Source organism: Lepisma saccharinum, chromosome 21 (assembly GCF_977018435.1).
Source record: "Lepisma saccharinum chromosome 21, izLepSacc3.1, whole genome shotgun sequence".
NCBI classification, from domain to species: Eukaryota; Metazoa; Arthropoda; class Insecta; order Zygentoma; family Lepismatidae; genus Lepisma; species Lepisma saccharinum.
The window spans coordinates 62,641,151-62,656,297 of NC_139249.1; the positions used below are offsets into that span (position 1 = coordinate 62,641,151).

A 15,147-nucleotide genomic window follows, 5' to 3' on the forward strand; every position below is an offset into this window, starting at 1 on the left:
CCGGTAGAAGCACATACTGTTTCGGATTCCACTATATATTGTAGGTCCAGTCCCGATTAGCCTTACTGTGCACAAAGTGGACTTAAAGCACCAACTCAAAGCAAACCAAGTTATACTTAGTTGACAGCATATTTCTTGTTTTTTTTAGCATTAACGTTTTTTTTCTCATTATTGATTTTTTCCCTGAGCATTGAGTCTTTTGGTATTTGTAACATGACTCTACCGTATACTACAGGGTTAGGCAAAAGTCCGGCACCACCCTTTTAATTTAAAAACGACTTGACGGAGGGCGATGAAATTTCGGATATAGGTAATGGGGGTGAGGGCACACCAGATGGGCTAGTGTGTTTCATGACGGCCATCTTGAAAGCCGCCATATTGGAATTATATCCAGATTTTCAAATGGGAAGTGGGTCATGTAGCATATCATTTTACATGTGAGTTTTCTCAGAAATAAGAATATGCAGTTCTTTTCCCTCTAACTTTATTTGGTGAGGATATTTTCACAGTTAAAGTTCATATTTGGCATCCTACAAGATGTGCTCTATGTGTTGCCCGTTATGAGCTACACATAACGTACGACGTTCCAGCCAGTCCTCATGGACACGCAATAACACTGCAGGGTCGACAGAGTCACATGCTTGTTGTATCCGGTGCTGGAGATGTCGGAGATCAGTGATTTTCCCTTGATACACTATGGCTTTAAGATGGCCCCAAAGGTAAAAGTCAAGGGGCGTAAGGTCTGGTGAACGGGGTGGCCACTCAGTGGGCCCTCTTCGACCAATCCAGTGATCCGGGAGCTGTTTATACAACCACTGCCTGACACATAACGCCTGTATTCTATCGATATTGTTCGAGCAATAATTCAAGGCCAAACGTACAATCGGAATAACTTGAAAATTGTTCATGACTGAAAATGTTTTTTTGTTTATTTGTCAGATTTAAGTGACATTTAAAGGGAAAAATAAAGCTATTCATCCACGCTTTTTAAATTTTTTGTATTAATTGTAGCAAAACAGCGTCACTAAATAAGATTTTCACGAACCATCTACAAAATTTTGTCCACGGGGCCACTCTTAAAGTAGCATGTATATTATCGCATAGTAGCGGCGAGTTGCCTGTGCACCACGAGGCTCCGAAGGTAAAGAGACGCGTGAGTTAAATACGCTTCACGAGGCCCCGAGTGTCGTGAAACTTACGTGTAGTTAAGATTGGCAAAAATTGTATAAAGCTACTGTCCTGGCAAGGAAAATAATGTCAAATAAAGAAATGGATATTTGTTAAAAAACAAAAAAGAAGTTTGATACGATTGACTAAAACTAAAGTTCATGATTAATATTTTATGAATATTATCAATAGTACTTGTGTGCATAAATTGTTCATACTGTCCTTCACACCCGTATGATCCCAAATTCCTTGCCTTCTAGTAAGTTCGGTGGAGATAAATATCCATCGATTATACAAGAAATTCTAAATAAGTATATTATTATTATTATTTAATTTTAGTACTTGTTAAGTCTTTCAGGGGGGTCCGGGACCCCCTAAATACGTCCTTGCATGTAGAGGTATGTCACACCATGTTCCTGATCCCACTTAGGAGTTTAGGTTCAGTGATAGCACAATGTCGAGAATTATCTGCTCAAGGCTAATGATTGCCTGAACCAAGAGTAAGCAGATAGAAGACTATTAAAGATGGCCATCCCTTGAATTCATTTCTGATTATCAGTGCAGTTCAAATGCATCCAGCACTAAATGCAATGTTTTTGTTCCCACAACGAACAAAGGCCATTGTTCTGTTTCTCAGCAACCGGAGAGACCATAACGGACGGATTTGTTTGCACCGATTAATTAGGTCCTCCCTTCAGAGTTGGAGGTGAAGACCAGTGCAAGAAGAGGACTACGGTTGCCAAGGTACCGCTGGTTTCTAGAATTCCCTTTGCATTGAGGATCTCCCCTTCCGTATAAAGCAGCCATGATGTTAGCATCAACGACAAAGGTTACATAACGCACTGGATTGGTTATAACGTGCCCAGCAGGCAACCAGTCACCCGTGCAAAGTCTGCCAAACCAAACTGTTCGATATTGCTTCCCTAACGGACACTTTATGGTCAACGAAGACGTTTTTTCCCTCTCTTATTTTGAGATTCTTAATAATAACTTCCTTACGCCTTTTTTTAAAATGTCTCTTCCAGTTTTTCTCCTGTCAGATTTCAATCAGCTTCAAAGAAATTGCCTCCGTGATGGTTCACAGAGCCTCGGCTCCCTTTTTTCCCGTCAACCACCAGTTCTTTCGGCCTCCATGTATCTTTCCTTCTCAGGGTTGCCAAATGCCAGCGGACAAACACGCTAGATTCCAGCTTAAAAATCACCAGAAAAGAGCTAGGCAAAGTGAGAAAATTACCAGAAATAGCGCTACATCATAAAAGAGTGAATTATAGCATAAAATAGTAATTTTCCTTCATAAAGCATCATCATCATCATCTGACAAACAAAACGTCTATTTTATAAGAATCTTGGGCCGTGGATAGTTCGTTCGTCAATTCCAAAACGTGTTCATTGTTCCGAAAGTATTCACAACTTCCCGTGGTACAGAGGAATTGTGATGAAAGCCATAGCTACAGGTAGGGAAGGGGGGGGGGGGAGGTGGGTTAGGTGGAATCGATCTGGCGACCTAATTCTATAAAAGTAATATTAAGTATATATCGTTGTCATTATGGAATATTAATCATACCCGTTCCAGTGTATTTGTAATACGTAGTTACAAATTAATTACATTGGATTGATGTAGCATTTTTAATTCCCCAGTAAAGCTATTGTAACTCTTTACTAGGGAACGATCGTTTGAGACATGTATTTTAGGACATGATTCCAAGAATAATGGACACACTTTGTTGCACCTTTTTGCACCTTTTCGTGAGATTAATATATTTTAACCCCTCTTTGATGCTTCAGCACTTTTTCCTTCTTTTCTTTCATCTTTTGTTAAAAAATTGGACAGAAAAATAAATGATTTTCACTCTTCTTGAGCAGATACATAAAATCCTATAGCCTCATATCGTAGAGCAGAACGAGAGCTATAATATAGTATGATATAATAATTGCAGACCCAATAGTTCCAAAGATACTGTAGCAAAACCCGCGACAGAAAACACAGACTTCAACAAAACCTATTCGGCAGAACCAAATTTCTCTATGCGGTCTGCGAGCATTATATACAGAAGGCACAGAAAAAGGGAGCATTCAATAAAGGCATTTTTTCAGCACCTTTTTTTGCATCTTTTGAAAACATTTTCAGAACTTTTATTTTCCCTTTCCATACCATAGTTTTGCACCTTAAAATTATATCTTTACTCATTACTAGACCTCGGATTTTTAGATTCTAAAAAGTGTGCTTTTAGATTCATAAAATAGGCTCTAGAAATCCCAAAATAGGTTCTAAAAATCTTAAATTAGGCACGAAAAATCCTGAAGTAGGTTCCAAAAGGAACTTAAAATGCTTCAAAATTCCTGAAAAATACTGATTTAGTATATCTTCAAAAACAAAATTTCGAAAGAACCGTAAGAAATTTTAATAACAACCAAATAACCAAATTTTCAAAATTATCCACAAATTATTGTAATCCTATATTTGTGTTGTTAGCAAGAGTTACTTGTTGATCTGAAGAATGAATCAAGTATCTATGATTTGCTGTAGAATGCCAGGGTGGCTATACACTGGGAATTCCTTGAATTCTGGAAATTGTCCGTGAATTATTGGCTCCGGGAATTCTGCGTGAATTTTTCTGCATAGACGTGAAAAGTTGCAACTTTTATTAATCCAAATCTCTTTGAATTTATACATATTTAAAAATGCCCCGACGCATTTCGCAGTTTAGCTTTTATTTTTATCGAAGAAGGAAAGAAAAACAAAGCTGTGTGAGGAGGAAAATCGACGGAAAATGTGTTTCAAACACGCCAGTCATTGAAATTTTCGTTACCAAACCGAGTAAATACCTCTGTGAGGTATAAATATCCTGTAAAACCTAAAAAAAGGCCTGATTTAGGCGCATAAACCTAAAATAGGTTCTAACAAGCAAAATAGGTTATTTTAGGCACCATAAAAGTTCATCAGTTGTTTCGTTTTGTAATGAAACGCTGACGTAACTTGTTATTTCTTATTTACCTGCTAAGGAAAACATAGGTTGAAAACCTAAAATCCGACGTCTACTCATTACAAATTGAATATAACGACGAGAGTCTTCAAAAAATAATAACAATAACAGAATAACAAATAAGAAAACGTTGACATCAGTCCCACGTCTCAAAATACCAGATCTGGTGTAAAATGCTCCAAATTAGCATCCCTGATCTTTCTGCGTCGTGCGTATGTGTGCACCCGAGCATAAAGTAGGTATAAGTTTTCACACGGTTCCGATGTTAACCAGAATTAACACATTGCAAGTTATGAGCCAAGATTGTTTCGGAAGCTCCGATGCTCTCCTGCGGCGGGCGACACTTCCTGCCCTCTGAGAGGGGAGGAACAAAAAGAGTCAAAACCTGTCGAAGGTGATTACCTGAGATTCTGTGAAGCCGATAGAATAGAATAGAAAAGTCTTTTTATTATCGACCGTTACAAGACAACTTGGCAGTTTTTAGGTTTGTTCACATGCTCAAGTTGCATCAATTTGTGACAGCTTGCTGTAGTACCTTGATCTAGATTATTTATTATTATTATGACCAAAAAAAGGCGAAAATATGCAAAATGAAAAATGCTCTTATGACCTAACATTTTAAGAAGATATGCAATATTTTTTTAAGTTGCTGTTTCAAACATCAATTTTAAACACATGCTAAGATATTTTCACATACTAATTTTAGTTCACTTTATGAGCCCTTAGTTTCAATGTATAATGAATACTTTATGTAAATTTTCAAATAAAAATGATTGCCAATTGTCAGCCAGCAAAGTTTTGTAATGAGAAAAGCTTCTTTCTATTTCAGCTGACACAAGAGGAGCATTTTTAAAGTAAACAATGCCATTCCGCTCAAGTTCTGTAGTATCGTGAGTAAATTTGTATTGCATTGGTATAGAGGAAGAAGATAGTTTCCAATAAATTTGCAGAAAATAAACAGTAATCTACACTTCGAAGAAATGCAACAATAAGCAAATATTTTGTCACGGTAATTTTGGGTCAAAGTCCATTTTCGTATTGCATTCTATTTGAAAAGTTGACTGGTTTTCACCATTTTTAGGAAATGAAATAAATGACGTATAATTGTAAATAATTTAACAGCTTGAGTGAACATAGTAGTAAGAACGAATCCACTTTAAAAATAGTGTATATTCCTTGAAAAGGCGCAAATATGCTGAATATGACCGAAAATCTATCAAAATATGCGCTATCACATAGAAATGTCCAAATATGTCAAAATAAGCCCTTGAAAAGCACCTTCATTTAAATCTTTTCTTCATAATATGAATTTCTATATATTTAGGGAACATATCACCCTTGCCAAAAAGACAATATGTTAAGTCATGAAAATTCTAGCCCTATTTATTATCACTTTTTCTTTTTTTTATTTATAGTTCTAACCCAAATATGACTTTCGAACGATGTTGGAAATACTATAAGCACTTACTAAACAGCATTAACAAATTTAGTTTCTTCTTCTCTTCGCTCCATTATCTCATGCATTGAACTTTTCAGACTAATACAAATTTATAGTGATGATAGGGTGAAAGACGAAACGAGTTCAGACTGCCTGTCTCTGTCTAATCTCGAGTCTCGAAATGTGTGTACAGGGTGTCACCACACAAACTTCCACAGTGAATAGAAATTATTAATTCAAACAACGTAATGAAATGTTTCTGTTTGAAGTTTTAATACTACGTTTTTACCTCGTTTTAATACTACGGACCAGTGCTCGAAGTGGATGGGGAAGTTAAGAAAATTATCATAACATATAACTGCACCAGCTGGGATAATTTGCGTACTTTACTGCATTGCTCCAATGAAAATGTATACATCGAGCCCCATGCTCGAAAAACCACAGCGAGGAATTCCCATATCGAACACTACTACCTTATGAAAACCTATTTTATGCTGAATATATATAACCACACACCACAGGATCATAATCGTCGGTTGGAAATGTCTATACATAATCAAGTAGACATTCGTTTGGTACGTCTGAAGAAGAATCACGGTAAAGTTATTATGGTTTATGTATCTTGTTCAAAATATACCAAAGTGTTGAAAGATTTAATTTAATTCTATTTGATTTGGTTCACTTTCGACTAATCTCGAAGATGAGAATAAGTGATGTGAGGAAATTAAAGAAGGGATACTCACAAAGAACAACCATACCTAGACCGCTATTCGAACCCGGGACCTCTAGCGTTGTAGCGCGCTATGTTAATTACTCCGACACGAAGACCGGTCAGTGTGTCGAAAGAGACCGATATTTGGGATATTATGTCTCCGTTTTAACTAGAAAATCGAAATGGGACAAGACATCTCTTTTCAGGTTCATAATTTATTCAAAGAGTAAATTGGAGTTGTATTTTTATTTAGTCTTCTTCTTAATGAGGCTGAATGTTTATTAAATTTTATATATATATATATATATATATATATATATATATATATATATATATGTGTGTGTGTGTGTGTGTATGTATGTATGTATATGTGTGTGTGTGTGTGTGTGTGTGTGTGTATGTAAAACACTAACTATGACTTTATAGATAACTAAACATATATTGGAAAGATTCGATTGTTTACTGACCTGTTTATGATGTAATACATGAAAATTAGGTTATTTGAAAGTTGGTACGTTTCGTGTGCTGGCGCACATTGAGAATTTGTTTGATGTCAGATGTAATTTTAGCTTCAATATATTTGTACTGCGTGGTTGATAAATTAGAGTTATTTGTTGGTATTGTTTTTATATTTAACATTTGATAGGTATGTTAATATGTTGTCCGCAGCTATTCTCATAACTGAAAACTATTCTTTTCTTCTTTCTTAAACATATGTTCTTCCAAATGAAAAATGAGAAATAATGAACGAGTTTTGTAAATAAGCTAATTAATAAAATGAATGCGTAAGTTCATCCCTAAGATTTGGTTTGTTCCCGATGTACACAAGAAGTTACTACGTACATTGAGATATATTACATCCCTCCATACTGATTTCTTTTCCTTAAGTTTCCTGTGATGGACGAATTTTACAATAGAAGATTGATTATATTGTCACACTTGAAATGAGGCACCTAATTTTTATGTTGAAGTTATATATATTTAAGAATTTTTCTATTCATTACGCATGTCGATATATATATATATATATATATATATATATATATATATATATATATATATATATATATATATATATATATATATACATGCGTAATGAATAGAAAAATTCTTAAATTTATGGCTAATAAGTATGCAGCCAAGAAAATGTCCAGTTTATTTGGTCGGTACTTCGACGAACAACTAATTTGTCCCGTTATGTCGTTACGAGTTAAATTAAGATGAAAATTTGGATTTTACAGAAAAGAATGTAACTAGCCTATCACTGCTAGAGTGTATTGATTCAGTTGGTGTTTTAAGTCCACTTTACGCACAGAAAGGGTAATCGGGACTGGACCTACAGTTTAAAGTGGGATCCGAAGAAATATGTGCCTCCACCGGGTATCGAACCCGAAACCCCTTGATTACACGGCGACGACAATACTACTGCGCCATGGGAGAGGCCCTAAAATGAATTGAATTTTATATAAAAACGTCTTATGTAGAAATGTTTATAAATAAAAACGGCACGCACAAATTATTGTCTATTTTGTAAGACCAAATTTTCACAGAAATACATGATAATACCACCATTTCAAAGAGAAATATTGGAAGTCTCACACAGACCATAAATGAAATCGATATTCGACCATCGCGTGACACAACAGATGTCCAGGGGTAGGTACTACCATTCTCGCGAAACCTTCTCAAGCATATTTTGTATGATGTTTTCAACGGCGGTGTCGATGTACCTTCACAAGTCTGTAAGTGTCTGTGGAAGTTGAGGAACTTAAGCATTGTCTTTGATGAAAACCTACAGGAAGTTATTGTGGTCCGGTGACCGGGGAAACCGAAAGACGAAGCACATTCTGGCTGGAACTTTCGCAAACTTAAGATGCAAGTTCATAAATCAAAACATTCAACTTGAATTTGTCCGCTATTTTTCACTATGGTGTACTTAGCGGTAGGGTGATCGCTGGGGAATTTCGATATTAATTTCATAAAGAACCTTTGTACCAAATTTCAGCTTGTTATGAATTGGTTCCTTTATTTCGTGAAAACTTGAATTTGTACGCCATATTGAAAGAGTGCGGGTGATCTCCAGGGACTTTTGGTACGTTGTTATTAATGTTATAAAGATGTTTACCAAATTTTAGTTTCCTATAGCTAAATTAGTTCCTTTATTTCGAAAAAAAATGTCTAATGACTCCACTAATTTAGAATAAGGAAAAATACAATATAATTGCATGCGAATCCTATCTCATCTTTTAAGGATGCAGACATAAATACTGATTCACTTGCCAATAAAGCATAAGGATCTAGACAAACAGTAGCTCTCATATCGTCGTGTGAGAACGAGAGGGGCGTAACTCTAATATATCCTTAGAATATTGTTCGACTCTTAAAAAGACTCAGTAAATGTGAGATACTTGACTCCACCTTTTGCTATGAATTAGAAATTGAGATATTTCGATCTGACTACAAATAGAGGTCTTCAGAGAAGACACGTTAAAGAAAAACAAAAACCTATTTTTTTAAATTATATGTGTCAATTCCAACTAACGTTCGGTTTACGTATATAGGTATTCAATAACATCATGCACTTTCTTGACTGTGCTAAAATAATTCTGTATCATTGCAAACATTTTTGTAATATATTCATTCCCTGCTTAATGATGAATCTAACAACAGATAGTCATTCCATCTCAAAGGATGAAAGAAAAACAATTCACATAATATATTTCCGATGGTCATAAATACCTATACATAAGTTGATAATATAAAAGGACCTACAAAAATGTTCTCGGTAAATCATTTCGTTAACCTCAGGAATATCATTTTCGAATACACCGTATTGACATCCCGAATATCAGTATTGCAAAGGTAGCGCATGAACATGAACGATAATCGTGACTCTTTAAAACAGATCATCTTAATCCACACTCTCATCAGGATGATATATCAGTAGAGTGTTCAGTTTCTTCTTTATACAATGAAATGTGACACTATCTTATCAAGAACTGTCTATTTGTGAAAGCGTTTGATAAATTTTGAAAGATATAACAATATTGATTAATTGCACTGTTCTACAAAGGTTATTTTTTATGAGAAAATAAGTTTTTCTAAAGCACTTCCATATGGGAATTTCTAATCCGTAATTAGAATTTTGCCATCAGGCACAGTTTTCTAGTTATATGGACATAAAGCCTCACATTTACAGTTCATAATAAATGCAGGGAATTGTCAGTCAAGCAGTTGGCAACATCTGCTTCTGAGCTTCTCTTTCAGATCTTGGCAGTTCTATTACGAAGCTACATGATGTATGTACCTGCAAGTTATTGTCAAAATACTAAGCATTGTGTTACAGCTTGTGTTTAAGTTGTGTACCTTGGCTGTCGAAATCACCCAGATAGCTTCTGCTACAACCGTAGAGAGTTAGCCTTTGCAAAGGATTCAAAATATCATAAAGAAGTCCTAGAAACATTACATCGGAAACCAGGATACGGAGTGGGCACCGCATGTCTGTTGTGCAGCATGTTATGTTAATTTGATTAATTGATGGAAAGGTAAAGATGCGATGTTGTTTGCATCCATAGTATGGAAAGAACCAAAATATCTTGTCAACGATTGTTATTTTTGTTTGACGAATACACAGGGTTCTACAAAAAGGAAATCTACGTGCCTTCTGCAGTAAGACCAGTGTCACACACTGAAAACTTCTGGACTTCATGTTACGTGAATATAATCTTCTCCACCCAAGCACAATCGTTATTAAATTTAGGCAAAGTGTAAATGTTTGTATTGCCTATTTTGAAACTGACCACTAACTGACTGACTGCAACGACGTCAGTTGTTTAATATAAGCTCATACGTTCTTCTAATATCTCATAGGTTTCTATGATATATTAGAAGAAATCCATTAAATATAATGAGCATAAGTAGAAGATTTGGCTACTTGAAAATATTTCCAACGATATTGGGGATGCAGCATGGCTACACAAAATATACCTGCTTCCTCTGTGAGTGGTATAAAGTACCACTACACAAAAATAATTGGCCTAAACGATATTGGCAAGTGGGAGAAAAAATGTACCGCATTCCTCTTTCCCCTCTTCACACGAAGCTAGGCCTTGTAAAGCTATGGACACAACGGTAAGAGGATTTAAGTGTCCTTCAAACAAATTGCCTCGTCTTCACCAACAAAGGGAAAGGAATACCTTTTGTGGGACTTCAAATTAGAGAACATCAGCAAACCCAGAGTTTGAAGCATGTCTAACAGACAAAGAAAAAATAGCATGGATATAATATTATATGCAACGTAATATGAGATAATTTTGTTATCTTTGTGTAAATAAGTACGCATAATATAACAATTCTGTTTGCGCATACAGTGTGTCGCATATCACATTTATAAATTTTCAACATAATATACTAGGTATGAAGAAAGGATGATTGATTAAATTATGGCATGAGTTCACTCAATATTCACCTTAAAATTGCAAGAATATTATAAAAAAGTAAAATCACGATTGCTCGTAAACTATCCCTGACAGAGGAAATCTAAATACAGATTTGAAATCAGCGCAAAATTTGCAATAGAAATCAGAACCTTTTCCTCCAGTTTATATATATTATATAGACAACTGTTATTTGAATCATGAAAGTGAAAAAGTTGGATATAACTTTGAAAGGAGAGCACACATCTTACCTCACACCTAAACCTCAGTTACGACCTTCTGTCACCATGTGGGAATTAGGTTTGCTCCGAATATTTTGACTATCGTGGCAAGAACAACAATTACAGTACTTTTCATCGTGAAGTCGCCCGCGCAGTGTCGGCTAGCGCGCCGTGCAGTACGAGCGCGTCTACCGGCATTTAGACCCACAGTTATAACACCCTGGCACTAGACAGGTCGGTGCTTCGGTATCCTGATAGCTGGTATCCAATTTGCACGTGTTTGTGAAGTATTACGGTGTTAACAAGTGTTTTACATTGTTTTGTTTCATTTTACGTATTACTGCTGCTTATCTACAGTCTAATAATGTCACGCTATCCGTACAATTTAAAATAACTACTCTCACGTCATTACGAATTCTTGTAGCGAATTTAGAAGATGTTGTACAGCAGCATTTCCAGATGTTCCTGTTCCACAAAGAGACAATGTTCGAAAACTTGTGAATAAGTTTACGGAAACAGGGTCTGTTTTTGATAAGAAGCGAAGGGTTAAACTGCGTGTGATTATTGAGGAGAAACTAGACGACGTTGGAGCACGATTGGAACATACTCCTAAGAAAATCGCCCGGCACCTTGCACAAGAAACAGACATTTCTATGACGTCTAAGTTGGCGAGTTAACAAACTTTTTAAACCTGAAGCTATACATTAGAAGAATTGAATGAAAAGATCAGGAGAGAAATGGAAACAATTTCGGAAGAAGAACTGATACGTGTCGGTGAACATTTCCACAAATTGTCATGCGTTAGAAATTTCATTTCTCTACTTGAGGGACTATATTTTTACTTACCGTGAGGCAAAGTGAAAGTTCCCGTTCCGTGCATGTAATTAACGCACCACTCTCCATCATAAGAACTGCCAGACCAGTAAACAATCTCGCCTCTTCTCAGCGGCTGCTGGTGCTTCACCTTCGTCGCCTTCACCCTCTTGTCGAGCAGACCGTACGAAGTTGCAGAACCCGTTTCCGTCCAGGGAGGAGCCTGAGCTAGCTTCAGCCATGCCTTGTACTGTCCGACTCCATGAATTTGAAGGAACACCTCCAACGACTCGTCTTTGAACCAGTCCGGCAGAGACATCGAGCTATCGGAAGACGATTCGACCTCCGCCGTCGATTTTCTCGCTCCCATGAGCCACAGATCGGGCTTCCTTTGTAAGCGTTTGGCGGAGAGGTAACTGAGAAAGTCTCCGCTCGGACGTGTGTTGGCCAAGGAGGACAAGTTGTATCGATCCATCTTCTCCTTTTCGATGTCCTTCAACCCCTTTACGCTGCCCTCCGAGCTTCTATAGGCACTTGAAAAGGAGTACCTCACCGAACGCGCCCTCACAGGGTGTGCATCCTCCACGTCACCGTAACTTGAAGTGTCCAAAGCTTCTGAATGATCCATCGCAACTCAGCTTTTACACGAAACTTGAACGTGACTTTGAAAATAATTACTTAAACACCTTTTTCTTATATTTCCACCTGTTTTCTCAGCTTAAAATGCTCGTGAAAGTAATCGTCGACTTAATACAGAACCAAACTTAAAGCAATTCTCTCTTCGTCGAACTAGATGCTTTCGTTTAGTGCTTTCTGTAACCTAGCAATTCATCGCAATGAAGGCCCGACTGTTGCAACAATGTTAGGCGAGAGTGAGTGGAAAACGAAATCAATTCTACAACCTTAGTGACAATGAAGTTCGACCAGTCACAAATTTAGGAGTGCGTTGTGAAAGAAGGAGAACACATGCATATGCTGAACATATTTTATTCAGCAGGCTACATGGAACAAAGGAAAACATAAATTTCCGCTGCAACGCAGCAATATATGGTGTCCACACAAAATAAAACATTTTTGTCCATCTACACGTGACATTGAACTTCGACCACTGTTAGAGGGGATCCTGTTTACCATGGTGTGACGCCGCCCCGTCGGCGAATAACTGTGGCAATGCGTCGGGGCATGCTGCGGACGAGTCGTTCAAGGTATTCCACATCGATGCGGTGCCATTCCTCCTGCGGCAGGCGATAAGAGCAGCCACTGTCGTGGGTCCCCTCTGTTGCACACGTCGCTTAAGAACACGCCACACATTCTCAATGGGCGAGAGGTCGGGACTCGATGGTGGCCATGGCAGAGTTCGCACGTGATGGCGAGTCAACCATTCTCTTGTCAGCCGAGCTGTATGAGGCCTGGCATTGTCGTGTTGAAAGATGAGACGCCGCCTGTGGAACAGGTGCCTTCGCACTGTGGGAAGATGCCGCTCCAGTATGCGTGCATAGGCGTGTGCATTCACAATGCCCTCACAGACGTGTAGTGGGACAACCCCAGATGCCGTCATGCATCTCCATACCATCACTGACGCAGGTTTCTGTACCCGACGTGCATAAAATTTTGCTTCATTCTGTTCCTCCTTCCGACAAATGACTGTTTTCCGTATTTTCCCGTACACAACATTGAAAATGGATTCGTCCGTCCACAAAACCCTGTTCCACTGCCGAAATGTCCATCCCCGGTACATTCGTGCCCACCGTAGTCGATTGCCTTTGTTCAACATGGAAAGGAAGGGTTTACGTTTCGCCTTGTACACTCGGTAACCGCATCGCTGTAGGTAACGGCGAATGGTTCTGGTTGACACTTCAATGTGAAAGCGTTCTCGAGTCCACAGTCGTAATTCGGCCACAGAAACACGATTGTTGGTCTGGATATAGTACCTAAATATCCGTAGGTCACGCACGCTCAGCAGGCGTTTTCGACCGGGGGCCTTACCTGGTTCTGTAGTACCCGTATTTTGGTGGTGTTTGATGATGCAGTGGACGGTTGACTTGAGTAAGTTCAATTGACGCCCTATTCCCCGTTCACTGAGTCCATCCCGTTGCAACTCCACCACTCTTCCCCTCACGGTGTTGTCAATAGGTTTGGCCCTCACCATGGTGATGATGCACTGCCATTCGTTGGTGCACAGCACGTGCTTATATACGGCGGACTCCCTTATCGTGTCCGTGACGTCATGCTTCCGTCGAATGTGCCACTATCTGGAATATTCCGTATGGGTCTGATGCCTGGTCGAAGTTCAATGTCACGCGTATAGTTCCCCGTTTTCGTTCTTTACGTGACCTTGGGTGCAACATGCTGGGATCACGATTCTTGCCTGCTCACATGCCTCCTCTTACACACATGCGTCACTTCTGCGGGTCACCCATTCCACCGCCTATGCCTCTGTGCATTTAATCACGTATTCCTTTCTGGTCGAACTTCATTGTCACCAAGGGTGTATTATTAAATTTGGTTCACCAACTGCACAAAGCTCATGTCGAATCAAAAAACTACTCTTCTGCCAACTGTTGCACATTCATGCAAGTACTTTCAATACAGTTATCACTACGGCAAGACATATCTATTTCTATAAAGAGTATTATACTTTTCCTAACCTGCACTATCTCCGAAGACATGACATGTTCAACTTTTTGATATTCGCAAATTATCAATAAAGTTTACTCTTGAAGTATATAAACAGTAAAAGCAGTAGCTATTTGAACAAAAATCTTTAACTTGATTTGATATCCGCCTACCTATTATTTATTTTATGCCTTCAACCAGAGCAAGTTGCAGGCTCTTTGCAAGATATTCGTTATTGCGATCTCTTGAACTTCTGTATACAAGTAAAGACATAGACTTCAACTGTAAATACAGCGTGAGCACAAAAATACTCCCTGGTTTCAAGATGTCATAAAATTAATAGTTACTTGAATATTTTGATAAAATTGATATCCAAAGCTCAGTTAACTCAAAATATTTTAATATCTTTCTTTTCAGAATCGCTAGTTGTGAATTCGGTAGCTACAGGTCAGTAACATCGAAAATGGTGTTCACTCCGCAGCAAAGAAGCTGGTGCGTGTTAGAATTTGCTAAAACAAGCAGTGTTGTGAGAGTGCAGCGTGCATTTAAACGGAAGTTTAATGTTGATCCACCTACATACAAATCCATTCTGCAGTGGCATAAAACATTTGTTGAGAGAGGATGCGTTTGTGATCAAAGAAAAGAACATTCTGGCCGACCGTCCATCTCTGAGGAAATTGTGGAGCGTGTGCGAGAAGCCTTTGTACGCAGTCCCAGAAAATCAACACGTCAAGTCAGCAGGTGCCACATACTACCGTAA

General features: G+C 38.0%; 2 protein-coding genes across 3 annotated transcripts in view; one reads left to right on the forward strand and one right to left on the reverse strand.

The window, feature by feature from the left end:
• Positions 1 to 15,147, reverse strand: part of LOC146004033 (uncharacterized) — a 77,537-nt gene that overhangs the window by 60,102 nt on the left and 2,288 nt on the right. The window contains exon 1 of one of the 2 annotated variants that reach the window (XM_083142610.1): positions 11,805 to 12,574. The exons of the other annotated variant lie outside the window; for it this stretch is intronic. Within the exon in view, the coding sequence (XP_082998736.1) occupies positions 11,805 to 12,399 (595 nt within the window). The 5' untranslated portion in view covers positions 12,400 to 12,574. Of the gene's footprint in view, positions 1 to 11,804; positions 12,575 to 15,147 lie in introns of those variants that run through there. 2 annotated transcript variants of the gene reach the window in all.
• The window catches only part of LOC146004032 (uncharacterized), a 64,021-nt gene that overhangs the window by 31,741 nt on the left and 17,133 nt on the right, over positions 1 to 15,147 (forward strand). The gene's annotated exons all lie outside the window — the stretch shown is intronic.